We start from the raw sequence: 21,439 nt of genomic DNA, 5'->3' as shown, positions 1-21,439 counted from the left end.
ATGGTTATTACCCGGCTTCCACAGAGCTTGAAAACGACCCATTCATTTGAAACAGGTGTGCTGGAGCAGGGAAACATCTAAAACATGCAGGACAGTGGCCCTCGAGGACCAGGATTGGACACCCCCTGCACTACACCTTTACTAGTCTCCGTTGCTCTTTCCTGGAATATAACTCAACCTGTCAGCATCTGTCCAGTTGAAATGAGTCATATTTATTTGGCCACATGAAATCTCTGTTAAGGCTAGCCCCTAGTGATTTATATTACTCAGTTGTCCATGTCTTAACGACTGTCAACTGTAATGTTATTTTCCTACATTTATAAATACTTTTATAGCGGGTTTGTGCAGTAGCCTACACAAAAGCTACATGCGTATGCGTTTCCGAAGTCTAATTAACGGTCCATCCTGTAACATAATAATTTTCTTGGACGGATTAACAACCGTTGGACGAACGGAAGCTCTCCAAGGTGCTGACATTGATTGATGGCAACACTTTGAGCATGTATTTGAAAATAAATAGCCTAAAATGTGACATTCCCAAAGAACATAACCTATTTACTGTAATTTACTGACACGTTGTAGCCTACATACAACTTTTTGAAGTTTAAAATTACTCAAATGTATAGGCCTACTTAGACGGTCGAAGAATGCTGTTCAGGAAGTTCTTAATCAAAATTGACGTAGCGTATTGATTACTTAGGTCTGATTTTTAGATATTTGAATTGTTCAATTGATTAAAAGAGGGATTAGCGTGTGTGATAAACAAATCTTTTGCAGCCTACAGAATTTAAAGTGCATAGAATTTGATTTGTAACTGAAAAGCCTCAAACTGTGAAGTTAACATGCATGAAGTAGCGCACTCAGTTCATTATAGCCAAAAAATACGCTAAATAACGCGTTGAGAAAACATTTGTTCAAATGACTTGCCCAACGTGCATCATATGCAGCAAGTGGTTCGAGGGAAGGGGACCCAGTTTACTCATTCTTTACTGAAAACATTTAAATCTCGAAATTGCACTAAGGGTCCACGGAATATCTTCATTCCGGTGGTATTGTCAGAGGAGCATGACAAGCCTTAGCCTAAGGCTTTGTGTTGGACTCAAGAACTCAAACAAAATCATTTCATCAGTAGAAATTGAAGCAGCGGTATTTAAAAGAAAATGATTCCCATGAGCACGGTGACTTGATTTAATGTTGGTGCAGACATTCAGGAGCATTTGGTTAAAAAAAAAGTAATGCTAGTTGAATTAACTGCCACCAAGTGTGCAAAGGAATCACCTTCTAGATGCAGGATTCATCAAAATACAGTTATACTACATGAAGCTCAAATGTATTGATAGTACTGGTATACTGTTGCTTGGGTGGGTAGTAATTGTGTGAAATCATATCCTTTTGAACTCATTGTAAAATACCCTGGAGAAAGCTGATATTTTTAAAACGAGGGCAGTGCTCCTGTAGGCGGGAGCTCTTCACTTGCATTAATTTGCTATTTTTTGCATGCAGTGTGAAACGTTTGGATAGGCTCTCCAGGGACTGCAAGAATGGGTTGTGCCATCAGCCTCACCACAGCAGCGCTTACCCACTTCAACCTGTAGTGCTTTTTCCTGCCATCAGTGAGCTGTACTGTGTGTGTCTGTATGTGTGTTTTTGTGTCTGTGTGAGAGAGGAAACACAGGGAAAAAGAGTTGGAGAGATGGTTGAGTGAGAGTGGTGTGTGAATGTGATAAGGAGTGTAAAAAATGGTATGAGTGCGTCTACCTAGTGTGTTAATATGTGTGATAAGGTAAGAATAACGTGTGCATGTGTGTGTGCGAGAGAGTGAGAGAGAAAGAGAAAAGGAGAGAGAGAGACTGGTTGCCAGAGAGTTGGTAGGGGGCAGCAGTTCAAAACCATCTTCAAACAGTATAACCTATTGTGCTGGACATGCTGCGTCAAGTGAGACAGGATCAGAGCTTCAAAAATGAGAAAACAGCAATAGAGAGATTTTAAGGGGAAAACATGTGCAATCATGCCGTTTTACCTGTCATTCAACAGAAGTGATAATGCACTCACCAGGACATTGTGCAAGTGAGTGTGTGCCACATGTGGATCCAGCAATGTAGAGCCAGGACCCCCTCAAACCAAGGTCACAAGGCAATATAACAGCTCACTAATAGTGCACATTCAATGTGACAGAAGAATCCTGGGCCACTGTGTGTCATCAATTTTTACAATTGTTGTTAATATAATGAATATTCAAATCTATTTCTAATAAGTATTTTACATGTACCCTATTCAAAACTGGGCCTTAGCTCCAAATTAGTTGGCTCTGCTAGTCTCCGACTTTCAATAGATCCTTAACTCAACACATACGTGAATGACAGATTGGTAACGCCCATATATGCAAAAATGACACCATACATGCTTTGTCTAAACAGTAACTTTCTCTATCCAAATGCTATGCTTTTATAGTATCAGAACAGTCACTCGGGACATCTTTGTACAAGTTTCAGTCTCGTGACATTTGAGTCACACAATTCAGATCGTGGATAAAAGCGCGATCACGTCCGTGTGAACGCGCGGCTATTTCGTAGTTTCCGGTTCCACATCCTGCTTCCAATGTCATATGACTAGCTAGCAACACAGTACCATTGAATACCCTTAGCCATCATCAGTACGTCGTCAATACTGTAGACTAGCACAGGCTCCCTGGTTTAATTAATTCTACAATGGCAACATTGGTGGGAAATAGGATGATGGACCTTAACGGCCCCGAAGCTGCAGCAAGAGAACATGCACAAGCTGTCACGAGAAACTACATCTCACAACCAAGGCTGAGTATGTAGCGTTACTCTGCTAGTTGCAAGCTAGCAATTATTTGAAGCTAATATGTTAACTAGCTAGCTGACATGGATGTATGCACAAATCTAATCATTACATTGGAATGACAATGAATGTATAAATATACAGCCGCTGCTTTTGCAAATAAAATGATGGCACCTCGTCATACAAATGTTTGCCAGGTGTTAGTACTCACTGGCTAACGCTATTAGCTGGTTAGCTTCAAGCTGACGACGTAACGCGTTGATATCAATTGGCCCTGCTCTGGCTAGCTAGCACCTTGTTTGCTAATGGTAAAGCTCTTTGCTTACTCATATGAATAGATGGAAATGTGAAATGACTACATTTCTAACTACAACATTTTGCAATCAATGTATAACTATGTAGCTTAAAATGTGGCAGTAATGTATTTTATAGTTTAGTAGCTACAGTAGTCGACGCCAAGGCAGCTAGGTTACGGTAGGTAGCTAAAAATAATAACGAATCCATTACAGTGGGGATATTAGCTAGCTAGCTAACTACTTGGTTACGCTGACAGCTGAATAATTGTTTTGATAAACAGCTTTTTGTTGATATAATGTTCATTGGTTTCGTCAGTTTAGGTAATTATCATGATTTGTTACTAATGACTTCGGGATGGGACATGAAACAAATAACGACAGATGGAAGTGATGATCCTTCGCGTGACGTAATCACGTGACACTCACAAGGTTGCATCTGAGAAGATGGTGACATTTTTATTCCCGTTACATTGATTTAGGTCTGCATAATATCTCTCTCCGCATACTTTTGACAATTGCACTTTGTTATAACATAATCCTGCATTGTCTAGGCAGAGTGCACATTTATAAATTGAAAGACTACCTAGGCTAGAGTTCAGATTTCCTACATTGATTTGTAGTATAATAATTGTGTAGAGAAGTAATAGGGATACACTTTGGTTTAGGTCTTACTCATAAATGTAAGAAGAACATGGTTAATTACATAATGGAATGTTAGGTAGAGACAAATACCATCTATTCCATTTCTTATGTTCCTTATGTTTTCCACAGCTAATGGATGTTTTCCCCAGCTAATGGATTCAACATCCATCTGCGATATGCAACAGTATTTTAACAGAGGTGTAGGATATTGGGAGGAGGTTGCCTTTCAGGCATAGAGTCTGCACCAATGTGTGAAAATGCCCAAAGGCAGAGACAGCCAGTACCTATCTACTGTCTATTGCTCTGCTTATTTTGGCTGTGTTGGTTGAATGTTGAGCAGTGGTGAAACTCATTTTCAAGACTAGCTCATTAACTGCTAGCCCCAAATTGCCCAATACTGGAGTTTCCAAGATAAACCCATGCTGTGGTTTCAGTGACTTGAAAAACACTTGCTTTAAAGTTAGCACTGTACATAATGTACTGTAATGTTTCTACACATTTGAATATTTCTACACAGTTTATGGTAATACCTTGTGAACTAAAGTTAGATGTGTAATCTTTTTAAATGAAAATCCTCTTTTTGGGGTTGATTTAGGAAAGTTGATTTAGGAAGTTTAGGACACCTACACTTCTTCCCCAATCCATATATGACTGTCTAATGTTAGTCACTGTCCATCTCATTCATTTACACCTCAAACATGGCCTATCAGGGGAGAGCGGCCAGGTAGTGTTTTTTCTTATAAGTGTCAGTAAGGGAAGCATGGACTAAAAGCCTCTTAGCAAACTGGAAGGAAATGACTTAATGGAGCCAAGGCCATCTGAAAGCTAAGGGGTGAAGACGTTGTATGTGTTAGAACCCCCATTCTGAAACACGCCTCTCCTGTCCTACTTTTCAAATGTCCTCTCTAATGTAGGCAGGCCAGATTGCAGCATTTTGACTCTCTCCAAACAACTCAACGAGCAGCCGTCATTCAGAGTGCATACTGATAGTCCAGCATCAATTTTAAACCCAAATGACGAACGGGAAGCAAGAGCAATCTTTCAGAAACTGTTTAGCCTCTCTGCTGTGTTTGTCTAGAGCTGGCATGAGCCAATACTAGTCGGTTTCAAAGGATAGGGTTTTGTGTTCTAAGCAACAAAAAAAACGGCTGTAAAAAGCCAGGCTTGTCCACCCATGTTGTCTCAGTATAACAAAGCTGTTTCATGAATGATAATGATAGAACTCAGGCTTTTTAGACTTAATTTCTATGTGTGTGTTACACAGATAATTAGCCTAGTTAGAAAACTATTTCACAGGCTTATGCATACTGTAACCTGTGGGTGAAGAAAATGTTCCAAGCATTCATTCCCAAAGCTTGAATACAGCCCATAAGATCAAGACGTTCCAGTGCTTTGGATTACATCAGTGGCTTGACAGGCTTCTGAAAGAGGTGGTGACAAGATTCTATAAGGCGGGGGTGGAAAATAAACAAATAAAAGAGGTGTACAGTCAGAGCAAGTCCTACGATATAAAGGTCCTTTGTCTCTCACATGTCAATCGCAACAAAGGCAATTAACCCACTAGATGGCTTGCCATTGTTTTAGCTGCACACAGACATTTAAATGCTATAAAAAGACATTGAGCAAGGCAAGATGTTTCCTTTGTGAAAAGGCAATTAATGGTAATGATGTAGGCCTAGTTATGATAAACAAATGCCTCATCTGTCACGATGAAAAGTAAGTTCTAAAAAAGAAAAATCCACCCCAATTTTTGTGTGCAATTTTTTGGCGTTCATTCTTTCAGTTTTTCAAGTAATTAAGGAGTTAGCTTGTCAGTCAGAAATACATGATTGCTGTGGGCGTTGCTGTCTTCCTGAAAGAAACTGTAAAATGTGGGCTCATAATTTGGAGCAGTATTGGATAGTGATAAATGTATTTAAGTGAGATCTGATACAATTCACTGGCTATCTGTTGTTCTCCTCTGTGTCCTTCATAGACGTGAGCGATAGAGAGAAGTGAAGCCAGCGATTTTCCACTGCACAAAAATATCCCGTCATGCTCCATGGTTCCTTTAGGTTTTTTTGCTTTAAGACTCTTCTAGGCCTACATCTGTTTGAGAGAGAACAGTTGGTTGCGAATATTACGGACTTTCGCCAAAGATGGCCATTTGCCCTTGCTGACAACCATGGGTCCAGTCTCTAGGCAGGCTGCCCAAATTGTGGAGAAACGCACCTCTGCACCCCATAAACGAACGCAAACTGTTGTTTTGACATGGCTCCTGTTTCTATCTGCTGTAACCGCTCCATTTTTGCCACCTTTGCATCGTGACTCTGGGGTTAACCAGCTGTCCGTCTTTATAGGCTGTGTCACCCCATCAGTATGCTCCCTGCCAGCAAAAAGACCCCACAGATAAGTGTTCCCTCCCTGCCAGCCAATTCTCTCTGGTCCAAGTCTGATTACATGCTCTTCCAATCAATGCAGTCAGGTGGGGAGTCCTCTTTACATACTAGGGCCATCTACCTGTGGGGTTAAAAGCATGCCCATTTGGTTGGGTTGTCATCACCATGAGGAGCATTGTTAGTGAAGGGTAGTGACGGCACAGTGGAATAGAATTTCTGTGTTGCAGGAGATTGACTTAGTGGCTTTGTTTTAATGGAATATCCTTGTATTGAATATTTGCAGAGTTAATATTGTAATAGTTGTCCTCGAGATTTTAAGAATTCCATGCATGTCCAAAATGTTCACCTGCTTAAGTTTATCAGCAAGGTTTTGGATATGCTTTGAGACAAATTATTCTATTGGCCTAAACCCATTTTTAATTGTTGAACAAGGTACAAGTGAGTTCTATTTGACAACAAATGTTCTGTAGGCATTTCGAAACAGATGTACACAGTCAATAAAGCAGATGTGCATCTATTCAGACAAGCCTTTTGTATGTAAGCCAGGCCTAATTAGACTACAATGTTGGATCAAGTAAATGGATCCCATTTTATTTCCCTCAATGAAATGTCTGTTGTTCAACTTGTCCTTGTACTTCTGAATTGTATATTTGACTGATCTCTACACATCTTAGTAAAAACCAACAAACATTATAACATGTATACTAACAATTTACATCTGCACACCTTTTTTCCACACTGTTGTGATCTCGGCTGCTGTTTTAAATAATATTTCGAAACATTTTTGGTGGAGTCTGAATGAACCAGTCTGGCAAGAATATTGACTGGTTCCCCAATGATGCGGTCAGTATCTTTGTTTAAGCTCTCTTAGGAAACAGAGGTGGCATTGCCATTGGGCTCTGAGCTTTGTATAGTGAAAAGGAAACTTTTCTTCCAGAGTTCCAGACACCTGGGATGGGGAATTTGGACTTGGTTTTTCAAACCAAAGGGGGGAGAACAGGTTGAATCAGGTTCTAGGGCCATGCTAGTGATTTTGTTTTGGGTGGATCTGATTATGTCACTGCATGTGTGAGGAGTTGGTTCCAGGGTTGAGGCTTGAATCCCTCCCATTTGCTACAGTAGCTGCCAGTTGTGAGGATGCATCTGTGTGCTTGAGGCCGGACAACGGTGAAACATGGGACTGGGAGCCCTGTGTACATCCACAGTGCACCACTGCTTTGTTCATGGATGACCAAAGGATGATCCCCCCCCATCTCCATCCCAACACCCCACCTCTCCTTCCCCCACCATATACTCTCCCTCCTGCCCCTTATCCCCCCCCCCTCTTTTTTTTCAGCTGGGAAATTGAATTGTGTTGGAATGCTCTGTGCCTCCTTTCTCTGGTACTTGAATGGGCCCTTTAGTATTTCACACCAAGGTGTCCTTCAGGGTGCGAGGTCAGGCTACCAAAACAGCTTCTAGTGGCGGATTAGGACCAATTAACATCTATATACACAAAGGACTCTGGCAGCTGAACAGGCCGCAGGGTGACCCACACTGCCGTTGCATGCCAAGCCAGGGGACCACCGCACTTGAGCTCAAGTAGTAAAAGAGGGGTGGAGAAAGTTTTTCAAACCTAATGGGAAATGTTGCTACTTCACACCATATGAATGTATAGTCCCATTGATTAATTGTTATCTTGTGAAATGAGCGGGCAACTGAATTTTTGGGTTCAGGCTGCAAAATAAGAAAGAGTTTAGCTCTGAGTTAAAGAGCTACTATTTTATAGAAGACAATGTGACTTCTTGTTGCTTATTAGCAAAGTGTTTCCTTGAGTTCAGTTTATCATCTAAGTTGTTTGTTTTTATAGGTTGTTCGCTTGATTCATTCTTTGTATAGGGGTGCCCTATCCCACCAACTACCCTCCTTCGAGGGAATGCAACAAATGTCTATATTTACCCAAAAGAAATCAAAATATGAAGTCCTTGTAAATATCTAGAAATTGCTTTCACGTCCTCATTACTGTTTCCAAAAATGTTCCATTAGAGCTTTGTGGACTTTGAAATATTTCTAAGAGGTTGATGCACAATTACACAACTGCAATTTTCTCGCATCATAATTATCACCGCCCTTCAGTAAATAGCCATATGTATCTCTTTTGAGACATATGGGCAATTTGTAGGCTAAGTGTAGCTATTAAGCACATTTATAAACACAACCCACTACTGAACAGGACGCAATTTGTCTGTGGGAATGAAGGGGAGGGGGGATTGTAACGTCTTGGAAAATTTCACTGAATTTGCACAAAGCATAATGTATGTTCCCGGCCCTTGATAAAAGGGATATGGGGTTTTGTCGCGAGGCAGAAACACAATTATGTCAATCATGATGCTTATCCATTACTTATACAGCTGTGATTGTAAAGCCTGATGATCTTGTCGTCCCACCAAAGTGCGTGGTGATTCGCTGTCTAAGATTCTGGGTAGGGAATCGGAGACTCCTCTTTGTGGTGTATCTGTGCTCTTTGACCTGAGGTTTGGGATCTGGTTTTATTTTGGAGTTATTAATCAACTTTGAAATTCTTTGCAGTTTGTTTTTATTTGTAGTTTGTTCTGTGGTTTGTTTCGAGTATTGACAACGTGGCTGTGATGTAGAAACTTTTTCGGATCATTTCAACAGTGCCTTGGTGGGAGGGGTGGGTTGTGTGTTAGCTTAACACTGGGGCTCTGAGCTGTCATGCTAGATGGCACATTAGTCCACATCCAAGGACTGTGATATGGAGCAGAGAGGATGAAGTCGAGAATCACTCGGTGACTTTGCTATCACAAGGATATCCCACCATCAGCAAATCATGTTTCTACACTGGAGACACAGTAAGAGGAACAGTTGTACTATATTCATTATACACTGCACCTCCAATGCTGATTTGACAAAGCGGCCACTGGAGACAGTCCACTCAGAAAAGTAAAGGGCAACTAGCTCCCCCGTTTTGTGGTGCTCCTTTTATCACACTTGGAGCTCTTTCTCCGTCTCCTCTTGCCGTCTCCACCCTCCCCCCCCCCCCCGCCCCCCCCCCCCCCCAGCTCTCTCACAGCCTGTGGCTAATAGGGGGCGAAATGCAGGTGTGTGGGAAATGGCTCAAGCGCTATAGCGCATTGACAGGTTATTTCGTCGGGCGCCGCCTAATTAGTGGCATAGTGGATGCACCCTGCTAGGCTTTAGTGCTTCGTGTTAGAACCAGTCTGCTCTAATTTCCCTCGCGCCTTTGATTTTGGCGGAGAGATTGACGGTTCACCAAAAAAAAGGGGAGAGGGGGGAAAGAAACACAAGGGCATGATGGAAGAACTGGTGGAAACAATGCTCTGCCGCCCCTGGTGCTCCTTGTCCTAGCCTTCCTCCCCGTGCTGCAGATGTGCGTATAGAGACAGCCTGGAAGTCCAGGCCGTTCCGCACAGACCCGGCCTAAATTGGCTCCAATGTCAGCGGAGCTAATGTTTTCCCAAAGAGAGTGAAGGGGACCGTGTTGTCAAGACCACACCCAGGTTCTATTATGCCTTTTGGTCATTGATGACTGGAAACATCCCTCCCCCACCCATTGTCCTCCCAGTCAATCAATATCTATAAAGAGTTATGGTCCAGAGTATTGATAAAGCTTCATGTTTAAAAAAAAAGAATAAAAGGAAAGTCACTGGTAAGATGAAACTTCCTGTCACAGGTTTTGATCAGGCCCACAGACTAGCTGTGGCTCTGTCACAACTACATCACAGACACCTTTTTTACTTGTATCCACTTGCCTTGAAGGGATGCCATAAGACACAGTAAGTAGAACTATCTGCTGTGTCAAATGCCCTACATGCTTAGCTGGCAAGATGAAGCTGATGTGGCCCAAGCTGCCTTTGGTAGAATGAGTCTCTGTGCAGACTGTGTTTTGAAATCAGGAAGTATGTTGAGGCAAAGCAGACCACCCACACTTGAGTGTAAAGTGAAAGGATCTCTTCTGTCTGTTGGGCTTTGACCACTGCTATCGTGTTTGGGTCTCTAGTAATGTTTTTGGTGTGCAGTCAAATACATGTAGATCTATCTACTTTTATTAACAAACACTAAGCTCACGTTTGTCACCTACATGGTAGAGGCAAAAATAATAATATTAATAATAAAAATAACTTCATTTCAAATGTGCTTGCTATATGAATCGTGAAGAGGGGTACAAGGTAAACGAACCCAAGGATGACAGATTTGAATGTGTTGCTCAGTTTGCAGATGGGTGAATGGATTCTCCTGGGATGGTCCACAGTATACAGTATATATAATTGCACAAATATTTGCACTACTTTAAATACAATCACCTTTAGGTACAATACCATGTCACAGTAATTATCGACTTAGATCTTCTAGATATTTTATTTTGCCCTTCATGTAAAGTACATGTATTTCCTTTGACATTTGCCTGGCCTTGACATTTGATCATGTAAATGCATGAAAGCCATTAGCCCCCCATGAAAGGTTAGTTTGTGGTTATTAACGTAGCCCTTACAAGAGACTTTATTTCAATTCTGATTGTCAGCTTTCACTCTAAAATAACACTAGCTTCATCCATAGCATTATTTTCCTCAGTCACTTCCACTTTTAATATTTCAGCGTCTCTGTACATCTTATAAAAAGCATTTAGTCAAAGCCAAGGCCTGTTTACATTTGACGAATGGAGTAGGTTCTCCGAGACTTCATTTTGAGCAATAACTTTTCATTAGACTGGAAGTCATGTGCATTGTTTTATAAAGACATTTGTCAGATGAACAGGAGCTCTGAAAATGGGAAAGCTTTTTGTTGATATTTTGACGTGAAACGACTTAATTTCTCAATTTCAGCGTACTCCACTGTATCAGGCGTGAACGGGCCCCTGGTGATTTTAGATAAAGTGAAGGTGAGTTTTGTTTTAGAGATTATTATTATTTTTAAATTATTTTAACACTAACTATTTGTGTTCTAAAGAATTGGGGGAGTTACTATTTGACCTTTCATTTTGAATCAGGTGTATGTCAAATGTTGAATGTTCAACAACAGTTTGTCTTGTTGATCTAGTTTCCCAGGTATGCTGAGATTGTGCACTTAACTCTTCCTGATGGCACCAGAAGGAGTGGTCAGGTTTTGGAAGTGATTGGCACAAAGGCCGTTGTACAGGTGAGATGGAAGGAAACGCGTGCACGACCCACACAACAGACATACCTGGAAAGATCATGTTTACACAAAGTGTGCTCACATCTAACTATGAAGGCAGGAATCTGTCTACCAACGGCCGCTGCATAAGCATACACTGTTGCCTGGGCTCTGTACTAGTATGTCATCATTTTCAGACACCATAGTTGAACCTACCAGAAAGGATGTAATGTGTGAGATCAGAACCAGAATTAGTTTTTATTCGCCATGTAAGTTTACACAAACATGGAATTTACCGGACTTTCACGGGTACAAACCATAGTGGCTTAACTGCAGGTATTAAGCCACTGTAAGTCTTCTGCAGTGGGAGTCATTTGATTTTAAAGAAAGGACATTGTGCCCATGAAAAGTTACAGTGAGCTGAAGCTCTCAACTGTCTTTTTTCCCCCCAGGTGTTTGAAGGGACATCGGGCATTGATGCCAAGAAGACCGCCTGCGAGTTTACTGGCGACATCCTGCGCACACCTGTGTCTGAGGACATGCTTGGTAAGACGAGCCTTCCACCAATGAGCAAAGTCGCCCACCAGAAGGAAGCGTGAAATCCTTCCCTGATTAACCTAACATGCGTCTCCTCTCCAGAGCTTTCCCTGCATCTGGGTTTCATCAGTGCCTCTCACTGTGTTTCACCCCTCTCACCCACAAGAGGAGAACATCGGCTGATAAGCGTTTCTCGCTAATTGCCCAAAATCCAATTGTTTTGCACCCTTTTAATTCAGCCGTTCCCACTCCCTGGTATTTCATTCATGCACCATCTGCCTAGGAAGCAGAAAAAGAGGAACAGAAACATGAGACGTGCACAGTTCTTAGTATGTCGCAAAATTAAATATATTTGAACTGGTGTTTTTTTTCTGAAAATAGATTTTATTTTATTTTTACTTTGAAGAGATCACTGATCTTACGAGTGGATGAGTGGGGATCAGCGTTGCAGCACAGATCATGACTAGTTCATGCAAATCATACGAGATCCAAGATAACCCTTCAGGGAATACTGATGGATGCATTTTAAGAATCCAAACAAGAACCGGCTAGCACTCCTAGACTAGACCATTGGACATGGGTTAACTGAAGAGGTCTTCATCCACCTCATCTATTTATAGATCTGTAAAACAGAACAATGTGTCCTTCACAACTTGTAATGATGTTTGAAATCCATTTGCATGTACTCTGTGCTCTTTGTGCTCTTATAATTCACAATGTGAATTGATATGATATCAAATACCTGTCACACTTCAGGGCGTGTCTTCAATGGCTCAGGCAAGCCCATCGATCGCGGCCCCAATGTACTGGCTGAGGACTACCTGGACATCATGGGTAAGATACAGTTCCAGCTTCTACAGGTTTTGAAGTATAAAGTAAATTTCAGAAAAGGACAGCTCTGGCTCTGGCTGTGTTATGCATATGCCTTTTCTTCCATCTGTTGTGTTCTCCTTTTGCACCCGTCCACGTTGCAACCATGATTGACTTAAGTACAATAAATACGTTTATCTCTTTCCCATGTTGATGTGCATCATGTGAATTGAGAGCGGATACTGGGAAGGAGGTGAATGTCTTGACACGGCCTTGATCTGCATATCACAAAACCAAAGAACAAGCCGGTCTTTATGCTTGCTGTCGAGTCCTACTGGAAAACATGTGCATCACATGCCAGTGAATAGAAGTTACTTGCTTTGATGATGATGAGTTTCTCGTTTTATGATTAAGATGTCAACCCTCAAGGCTGACCTTTCTGTTCCCACACAACTCTGATGCAAACAAACAACTTCAGTGGATTGCTCACCTTTCATATTTAGCTCCTTTTCAAGTGCCCATGTACAAACGGGGAAATGTAAGCAACACGCTGTCCCTGGCTTCTATGTAACCTTACAATGTGACGGCTTAAAGACCCTTCCCAAGTCCTCTTCTAGTTATGTAACCATATGTGTGCTCTTAGGTAAATCTTATTGACGGTTACTGCGGTAAAACATAGAAATGTTCATAGGATGGACACTTATGGGGATCTTAGACAACCGTGTTGAATCGTCCATCCCCAGGCCAGCCTATCAACCCCCAGTGTCGTATCTACCCGGAGGAGATGATTCAGACGGGCATCTCTGCCATTGATGGCATGAACAGCATTGCCCGAGGACAGAAGATCCCCATCTTCTCTGCTGCTGGGCTGCCCCACAACGAGGTAAGTTTGGAGCCTGTGAAGCTGTTAAGGGTCAGGGTCGGCACGAAAACCAGACAGTAAAATCGCAAAGGTGCATCATATGAACCTGGAGGACTTGCCTTTTGTCAAGCACTTTCACCACGGATGTTTTGAAATGTTCCCCCCCCCTCCCCCAATAACTCTAAAATGAAGAAACTGGACTCTTAGAGAAGATTCTCCAGAGACAGTAGATTGTTGTTGCCAAGTGAAGCCTCATAGGGTGGCGTCACATTTGTAATGCTGTAATCTGTCCATCCTGTTATTTCATGCACTGTCAAACACTTCTTGTGGATCTGTACGTGTCTGAGTAAAGGCAAAATTTCCATGCCTGTGGTAAGCAATTTCTGACTCCACACAGAGCGCCGTCCTATCCCTTTTTCTACAGATGGATCTGTGTGACATGATTCACCTCTACATGAGATTTTGCAGGGAAAGGTAGTCAATTGAGGGCACATTGGAGAGGCCCTGTTTTCACACTGTTGTGAAAAGAACCCCATCCTTTTTAGGTATGAGCAGAAAGGAATGGTCATAAACTAGTAAAAAACTGTTCCGCCACAACCTTGAGCACCTCAAACGTGACCTTTGGTTTTGAAGAAAATAGGAATTCTTGACTCCCTGACCCCCCCTTGCATTATGAAACGAAATAATTCTCCATCCTCCCGTGTGTGTTCTTTTCATCGCACATCAGGGACAAGAAAAGGAGGCATGAGCACAATTTCACTCATTGGTAATAACAAACCACAGCCCCTTGAGTTGAGAGACATGGCAAAAGGTTCACACTGTTTAATATCACACTGTGTCAAGACGGCTGCCTTGGAATACCAAAGAGCACACTTTGATTGCGACCTCAGAGCGAAAGCAGGACTGCAACGGGTGCAAAAGCGCTGAAAGATGGAGTTGTTGAGAAAGAGGGGTACAGAGGCAAATGAGGTCCCGCCGAGGACCCAAAGGTCTAACCGCTAAACTAGTAAGACAATGGTGGCAATGAAGGATTAGGCGATCATGTGAATGGCACTGATTAATATAGAATCGGTAGCCCATGCCATGAGACTGTTAACGCTTGAGGTGGCTGTCTTCTCACCGGACATCACCATCTACCATCAGCCTCATTATGACCTTGGGGCCTAGACAATAGGTCTCCCCCATTTTCAAACTCCGTTTTTGTGAGCAGGGAAATTGTGAGAGGCCCGTGTTGTCCGTTAGCTAGGACTGGCATCCAAACAGAACTTGCGCAATAAGTTTAGAGGGACTTCAGTTCCTCAATCGAAGGCTTTTAAACTGTACAGCCACAACATGGCACAAGCGCCAAAGCTCAAACTGTGTTCATGAAATGAGAAAACACCGGTGTTATCGTTACGACTTGCTCTGGTTGCATGACCAAAATGAGCTGGGCTTGAATGAGAACCCGTCGCCTGTCAAAGTCGACTGTAAAAACAGTGGAACAGGAGCGCGCCTTGTCTGCCTAATGATGACAGCTGGCCTGGCATGTCTTTGGAGCACATAACCCCTCATGCCCCCCCCTTCTCCATCTCGTTTCATTAGCCAGATGTCACGGGGGTCATCGGCACAGCGGTCCCTGTATGGACCAGGTGTCTCAGCTCAGGGTGCACTGAGAGGTCAGGCCGGATCAGCGGACAGCCTGCATTACATTAAGCGATAAGCGTGAAATTCCTCCCCCTTCGACAATCATGTTGTTGCCCTCAAACTAACCGCCCCCCCACCCGTACTGTATCCTCGGTTCACACACACACTAACAAAAGGAAAGGCATGGATATAGCATGAGAATGCTATTGTCTCCCAATGTGTTTTTTTAAAAGCCTTATTGTTGTGTGTAGTTAAAATGGCAAGTTTATGTATGTATCCTCTAAATTGTAATCTGTCTCTGCTGTTTCCCTATTCAGATTGCTGCCCAGATTTGTCGTCAGGCAGGCCTGGTGCAGAAGTCCAAGGATGTGATGGACTACAGCTCCGATAACTTTGCCATCGTCTTTGCCGCCATGGGGGTGAGGACGATGGCTTGTGATCAACCGACAACACAATCCCCCCTCCCTCCCTCCCTCCCTCTTTTCCCTCTTCCTTTTTTTTTGTTGTCTCTGTTTTTCCTCTGTGGTGTTAATCCCCCCTCTTAACCCCAGTGTGACACTCTGCCCCTCACCACTTCTCCCTCTCATTCACCAGGTGACTTGGTGCTAAATCTCCCCGTATTACTTCTGCTCCTCTAGGCAGGGCACGGCCACAACGACAGGTTGCTTATTCTGAAGTTGTCCCCCCTTTAACACTCATCCAGTCAGTATCGAATTCGCTCCAGTTCAGCTGCTCTCCTCTTGACTATTTATCTCCCAGTCGGGAGGGGGAGGTGGTGGGTGTTTGTGACCTGTGACTGGGATGTTAGTGACCCTCCCACACCTCTGCTCCTGCCCCACCCCTGCCCTTATCCCCAACCTTCCCATATGATGTCTAATTCACACACCATTGAGGACCCTGTAACACAAGCACTAAATCTCTAATGGAGCGTGTAAATTCAAGGCAGATGGGTATGAATAGGGATTTGGACACATGGACACTCACACATTCTTAAAAAAGAAACCTCCAATTAAGGAAAAAACACAGTATAAAGCAGGTGATTTTAGTAAATTATTGAATGTTTTCCCAGCACTGGAAGATATCAGGTTTACCAGCATATAAAATAGGCTCAACAATGACTGTGTTGTTTGCATCCTTACACATGGGTAATCTGTGAATACATGCATGTCTAAAAAAGATGTTTGTGCAGACAATGGATGCATTGTTTTTCAAGGATATCCACTGTTAGAATCCGAAACTCATGTTTTTCTTCACTTCTCTATGCTTCAGGTCAACATGGAGACAGCTCGCTTCTTTAAGTCAGACTTTGAGGAGAATGGTTCCATGGACAATGTCTGCCTGTTCTTAAACCTGGCCAATGACCCGACGTGAGTTCCCCACACCTGAGTTCTCAGCACATCAACAATGCACTAGCTGCTATAAAGTATTTTGTATTGTACTAGCGACTCTACCTGTTCAATCACCTCTTGGTGGCTGTACTGCATGTGCTGTTTGAGAGACTCTTAACAGATGTGCAGAGGCCAAGTTCTCTAACCACAGTTTGTCATCCAATCAGGATTGAGCGCATCATCACTCCGCGCCTGGCATTGACCTCAGCAGAGTACCTGGCCTACCAGTGTGAGAAGCATGTGCTGGTTATCCTGACTGACATGAGCTCCTATGCAGAGGCTCTGAGAGAGGTAGGGGAACTTGACAAATTCTGAATGGAACATCCTCAAACTATGTTATCTTGGCAGAATGGCCCTGCCATTTGATCCTTTTTTTCTATCTATTGGGGCAAGATTGGTGTGATTTCTGAAGCATATGTCCAAGTTGGAAATGGCTTTTAGGCTTTATCTAATACACACACACACACACACACACACACCGAGGGGTCCTAATAACACGCCCCTCGGGAACACACAAGCACCCCTCAAAAACCACCACAGAAACCATTCACCAGAGGTCAACATTACCTGAGAGGAAGTGGCCTGGAAGCGCATACACATATACATGCCTCTAACCTCTTCTCTCAAAAACATCTGTTAAGGTGTTGATTGAGTGATAAGCTCACTATTGTTTCCTGTGTTCTGGTTGAAAGGCTGGATAATGTGTCCTTCAGCCAAGATGTCTTAACGTCATTATTCCACTGCTTAGCATGGAAGGAAAGAGGAGGCTTTTGATTACACCGCCCTCTCCCATGCTTTTTTTCCATTCCAGGAGTCAGGCCTTCTCCCCTCCTCCTTTTATGGCTATAATAATCCTTTTATACAGCAGAACATGTTTTGATGATTCAATGTGTCAGCCGCACAAAAGCAGGTTTTAAATAGTTTATGCACATGTGAAAGCATGGCTGCCTCAGTGCATTGTCCATTTGTGACCTTGGCACACATGCTGTATCAATACAGCCATGGGTAAGACTGTGGCTTGTCTGGTATTTAACCACTTACAATGAGCGAACGGGGCATTTTCATTTAACTTGCGCTCCCATTCACTTGCGTGAAGGTTGAGTTTCAAAATGAATCCACTGTTTACAAGTGTCAGGCTGTGCCACCTCCACAGTCCAGGGTAAATGCAAAACTGACTGCACTGAATACAGCTGTAAAATTTACTATGAACGTTTTGGTCATTATTTAATCTTGTCTTATGAGAAAATGGCAGTGCTTGACTACTCCAACCTACTAGTTTCTTTAAACAGTGTGCATCAGAAATAACAAGTGGTTACTTCAAATATCAGTTTTTAATACATGTTTATTCTTGATACAGATACATGGGATGTTTTTCTATGATGGGAACATCCTTGAATTGGACTAAACTGTGTAGGGCTGCATGTATGATTAGGATGTGGTAAAACATGTAGGTCAACTAGATATTATTTGTCGACGTTTTCACAAACCATGTTTTGGAGCTTTTATTTATTTTTTGCTCTTTTATTGATCCAAATCCTCCAAAATGAACAGACTTACCATTTAAAGGAGACTCGACGGCATAGAACCCTGTGGATTTCTGTCTGCTCCCTTGTCCCTGTAGGTGTCTGCTGCCAGAGAGGAGGTCCCTGGACGCCGTGGCTTCCCAGGATACATGTACACCGATCTGGCCACCATCTACGAGCGTGCCGGCCGTGTGGAGGGCAGGAACGGTTCCATCACCCAGATCCCTATCCTCACCATGCCCAACGATGGTGAGTGCATGCAGGCAGTCTGAGAAGATCGCTTGCCACACAAACGGGAGACTAGATGTAGAATAGACCAGGAAATATATATGCCATACACTGATGCTGTAGGGTACATGGGTTGACAGAACTTTATTGATCCTGGAACATAACGCCAAAACACCAATAGTGTTCCTTACAGACTGTGATTCAGCATAATGAGCACACAGTGGTAGCAGACTGGTTACATGTGTATATTATTCCGCAAGTTCTCTTTAGAACTGTGTTGTGAACTTATGGTGTTTAACTCTGTTTTAATAGACATCACCCATCCCATTCCTGATCTGACTGGATACATCACTGAGGGCCAGGTCTATGTGGACCGACAGCTGCATAACAGACAGGTACTGTATGGAATGTCACACTGGTTTGTTTCCCATCAGTACTTTTTTAGGTGAGTCGGTTGATTTTAAATATACATATAATATTGGCCTTGATTGAATGTGGGGGATCTCATCTCACTTTCAGATCTATCCACCAATCAACGTGTTGCCCTCTCTGTCTCGACTGATGAAATCTGCCATTGGTGAGGGAATGACACGCAAGGACCACGCCGATGTCTCCAACCAGCTGGTAACTGCCGAATTCCCCGCACACACAAACCTGACACACAGACCTGACCTGGGGGTCCAGAGCTTTTTCCAGGTCTCTGTGAATGGTAATAAGCTACGTAATGCTAATCATGTGATCTTCCGTCGTTACTCTGTGCTTTGATCTTCCCCCTTTTCCCAGTACGCCTGTTATGCCATTGGTAAAGACGTGCAGGCCATGAAGGCTGTGGTGGGAGAGGAGGCCCTCACCTCAGACGATCTTCTCTACCTGGAATTCCTCCAGAAGTTTGAGAGGAACTTCATTGCTCAGGGTAAAACAGCCTCATATTCAAACAGCGTACCATAGAGATGACTGTTTTTTTTTTGGGGGGGGGGGGGGAGGGGTGACATGACGGAGGTAAGAGAGCACAGGTATTGAGTTTCCAGTTTTCATGGCATGATGAGGGTCGTACGGTGAACTCGGCAGCAGCATTACATGAACTTGCATGTGACATTCCCAGGGGACACATGACTGTGTTGGGGTGATTAGGAGTGTTGGCAGGCTTTTCACACCGTTAAGTGAGAGGCATTAGATGGCACCCAGACAGGTCAATGGCACCCTTCCGGCTCTGGCGGCTGGTTCTCTGAATTTATCTATTCGTCAAAGTACTGCTTCGGAGGGGTATGCATGGCTTCACTTGGCTCAACCTGAGGTAGTTGACATGGATAAACAAAAATTAATCATTCAGTGCCGTGTCGGAGATCAATAAATAACGGTGTTACTCTCGATTCATGCATTTTAGGGGAATGAAATGGTTTGTTGTTTGACGGGATATTTCTTTCTACTATGCCAAGGCATCTTTGGTTATATTCAGGCCTTTGTTGTTTTTGTAGATTTGTCTGTTTCTCTTCCATAATATTTCTAACTGAGGAGAGGAAGCAACAACACAATTTTATGAAGTAATTGGATACAACAAATTAAGTCATAGAGCCTTTTGATAAAAGACAATTGTAAACTTTCATGGCATATTCATAGATATTTTTCATTTAGCCAGTAACATCTCTAAGAGTCCTTCAGAGATAATGTTTTGCCAACCTTAAATGCATTTATCCAAATATATTCTCTTCTATGTCCTTGATGCAGTGAGATGTGCTAAAATGACAGGCAAGCATTTCCATCCCTCATGTTGATTGCAGAGAGCAATGGAAAGCTCCTATGTTTAATCATTAAATTGAAATCATCTCATTCAAAATGAGGAAGCCATGGAAACATAAGAATGATATGTGACGCCAATAATGTGTCAAAGGCTTTTGCGTCATACTCTGTCAAAAAAAAAAAAAACATTTTCCAGGGTTACGGCAAAGTGCCGTTCATTCTTAGGACAATAAGACTTAGAAAAGGTATTTTATGTTCAGACAGTTGTTGAAATATAATGCTGATTATTTTGCCATGGCCCATGGTTTAAACTGATATAATTATTGACTCAATACCTACAAAATAATAGGCCAGAAACATTGTAGGACACGACCCATTGGATTACATTGTTCTGCTGATGTCCCTCCTCAGGTCCCTATGACAACAGAACCGTGTACGAGACTCTGGACATCGGATGGCAGCTTTTGCGTATCTTCCCCAAAGAAATGCTGAAGAGGATTCCCCAGAGCACCCTGGCTGAGTTCTACCCCAGGGAGTCTGCTGCCCGCCACTAAGAGGATGCTCTCAGGGATGCTCTGACTCCACCCCCACCTGATTCCACCTATCTCACGCCCCTTCACCCCAGGGGAGATACTCCACCTCCCACCCCTATCCCCACACAGAGAACAGAGCATTAATCTTGGCTCCCTCTGTAGATGTCTTGTACTGTACCTGTGTTCCAAATCTCGTATTAATAGTGTCTGTGATTGTAATCTATATTTTATTCTTAAATGTAAACTTACCCTTAGAAAAATTATAGAAAAATCCTGTTATTTATTGGGGTATGTTACTGCTGAATATATATATATATTCGGTTTATGGTATGTTGTCAATCCAACACAAAAATGGAATTGAGCCTTTAAAAAAGAACATCCTTTAAAATTCCCAAACGGGAATCGCTATTATTAGACTATATTGCAATGGTTTTAATTGTCCAGTGTACATTCATCATTTACCCTATTTGATTTGGATGTAAGTGAACAAAGTATCGATTACAAAGATCTGATAGAATGTGACTATTGTAAACCAGCTTGTGATCAATTATATTCGTTTGGCCGCATCATTGGTACTTCAATACATCATTGGTTTGGTAGGGTATTTGATAATGAACAACTTGGTAAACTTAAAATGGATTTCAGTTGTAGATGTTGACTTTTCATTGAACCTAAAATGATTGATACCGTTGCTTACTACTTTTTGCCCCTCGTGCTTGGTGTTTATTATTTTGGAGAAAAAAAAGAAGTGCAAAGGAAGTTTACATTGTGTTTGTCTGTTCTGTGTGATATGTGAAATGAGAAAAGGTATACTAAACATTCCCGTCTCTCCCACAGCAAATTCTGTTTTGTTTGGAAAAAATTTAAATCTATCTGTGTATTGGTATTGATTCGTGTTTATCTGACCGTAAATACATTAAATTATATTAGAGTAGACTGTTGAT

General features: G+C 42.5%; 1 protein-coding gene across 1 annotated transcript; it reads left to right on the top strand.

Annotated features, from left to right (window-relative positions):
• The first annotated feature begins 2,590 nt into the window (after nucleotides 1–2,590).
• atp6v1ba (ATPase, H+ transporting, lysosomal, V1 subunit B, member a) lies at nucleotides 2,591–21,431 on the top strand. The gene is made up of 14 exons (XM_084667313.1): nucleotides 2,591–2,817; nucleotides 10,966–11,021; nucleotides 11,180–11,278; nucleotides 11,707–11,800; nucleotides 12,548–12,625; nucleotides 13,345–13,484; nucleotides 15,404–15,505; nucleotides 16,356–16,453; nucleotides 16,642–16,765; nucleotides 18,096–18,246; nucleotides 18,538–18,620; nucleotides 18,745–18,849; nucleotides 19,009–19,138; nucleotides 20,374–21,431. The coding sequence occupies exons 1-14, from the start codon at nucleotides 2,709–2,711 to the stop codon at nucleotides 20,514–20,516; spliced, it is 1,512 nt and encodes a 503-aa protein (XP_084523439.1). The 5' UTR covers nucleotides 2,591–2,708; the 3' UTR covers nucleotides 20,517–21,431.
• The last annotated feature ends 8 nt before the right edge of the window (nucleotides 21,432–21,439 follow it).

The sequence above is a fragment of the Hypomesus nipponensis genome, chromosome 11 (assembly GCF_054491055.1).
Source record: "Hypomesus nipponensis isolate SF chromosome 11, ASM5449105v1, whole genome shotgun sequence".
Lineage (NCBI taxonomy): Eukaryota > Metazoa > Chordata > Actinopteri > Osmeriformes > Osmeridae > Hypomesus > Hypomesus nipponensis.
This window is presented reverse-complemented; position numbering and strand designations above follow the sequence as displayed.

Coding starts and splice junctions, on each gene's coding strand:
- atp6v1ba (XM_084667313.1), top strand. CDS start 2,709: ATGGCAACATTGGTGGGAAATAGGATGATGGACCTTAACGGCCCCGAA. Junction 13,485..15,403: donor CTGGGCTGCCCCACAACGAG/GTAAGTTTGGAG, acceptor TTCCCTATTCAG/ATTGCTGCCCAGATTTGTCG. Junction 18,621..18,744: donor GACAGCTGCATAACAGACAG/GTACTGTATGGA, acceptor TCTCACTTTCAG/ATCTATCCACCAATCAACGT.